We start from the raw sequence: 864 nt of genomic DNA on the forward strand, positions 1-864 counted from the left end.
CATTTTTTTCTTCTGACCATTATATACGTGTTTGCATTTATATGTGTCCGCATATATGCATGTTTCCATGTGTTTACGTGTATATTGTGCATTTATATATCATGATGTATGTGTATACTAAAAGTTGTGTCCATATTCAGGTATCACCTTTTCCCCTTGTATTCCCTAATCTATTTACTTAACTTTTACTTTTTCATCCTCTGTTGCCGTTAAGCGTTGAGAGGAGATGTAGTTTTCTATGGTGGGCCAGCTCCGCAGCTCTTTCAGTTGTGATATTATGTTTTCTCAGGGTTTCCTCGACACCCTCGATCCACCTTTTGCATGGCCTTCCTCTTCCTTTATAGCCTCGAGTGCTTGGTGTTGTAGGTTTTCGAGGCTGGTTGGCCAGGTGACATACGTAACAAGTGGTGAAACCATTTATTTATCCTCTGACTTTCTATGTAATGCAGGCAAGACTCAATGCCGATAGCTGCTCTTTCTTTTTCATTTCTCTGCCTGCCTCGTCTTGTGATGTTAAGGGTTTTGCGGAGACATTTCATTTCGCATGCGGAGATTCCCTAATCTTTTACCCCTAATCATTGTCATTACCTTTGCTTCTGCACCAGACTCCATTTCCTGAACGGCATCAAAGTGGTGGACCCAGACCAGATTTCCCAGAATGGGGAGTACGTCGCCTGCCGGCGGAACGAACGGTTCATCAAGGCCAGATACACGGAGTTTGGCACCAAGAACATCTCCACCTCCCCCAGGCTGGAGAGGAAACGGTGGGTCTATTTATCTGTCTGTTTGTTTGTTTGTTTGTTTGTCTGTCTGCCCCTCCCCTTCGCTCTTTCTCTATCGATCTCTCTCTCTCTCTCTCTCTCT

At 44.2% G+C, this 864-nt stretch overlaps 1 protein-coding gene across 1 annotated transcript in view; it reads left to right on the forward strand.

Moving 5' to 3' along the window:
- The window catches only part of LOC101863920 (doublecortin domain-containing protein 2), a gene marked incomplete in the record, with an annotated part of 83,085 nt that overhangs the window by 50,251 nt on the left and 31,970 nt on the right, over positions 1–864 (forward strand). Inside the window, 1 exon segment of the mRNA XM_035971228.1 lies at positions 606–764. Coding sequence (XP_035827121.1) covers positions 606–764 — 159 coding nt within the window.

Source organism: Aplysia californica, unplaced genomic scaffold (assembly GCF_000002075.1).
Source record: "Aplysia californica isolate F4 #8 unplaced genomic scaffold, AplCal3.0 scaffold00400, whole genome shotgun sequence".
NCBI lineage: Eukaryota > Metazoa > Mollusca > Gastropoda > Aplysiida > Aplysiidae > Aplysia > Aplysia californica.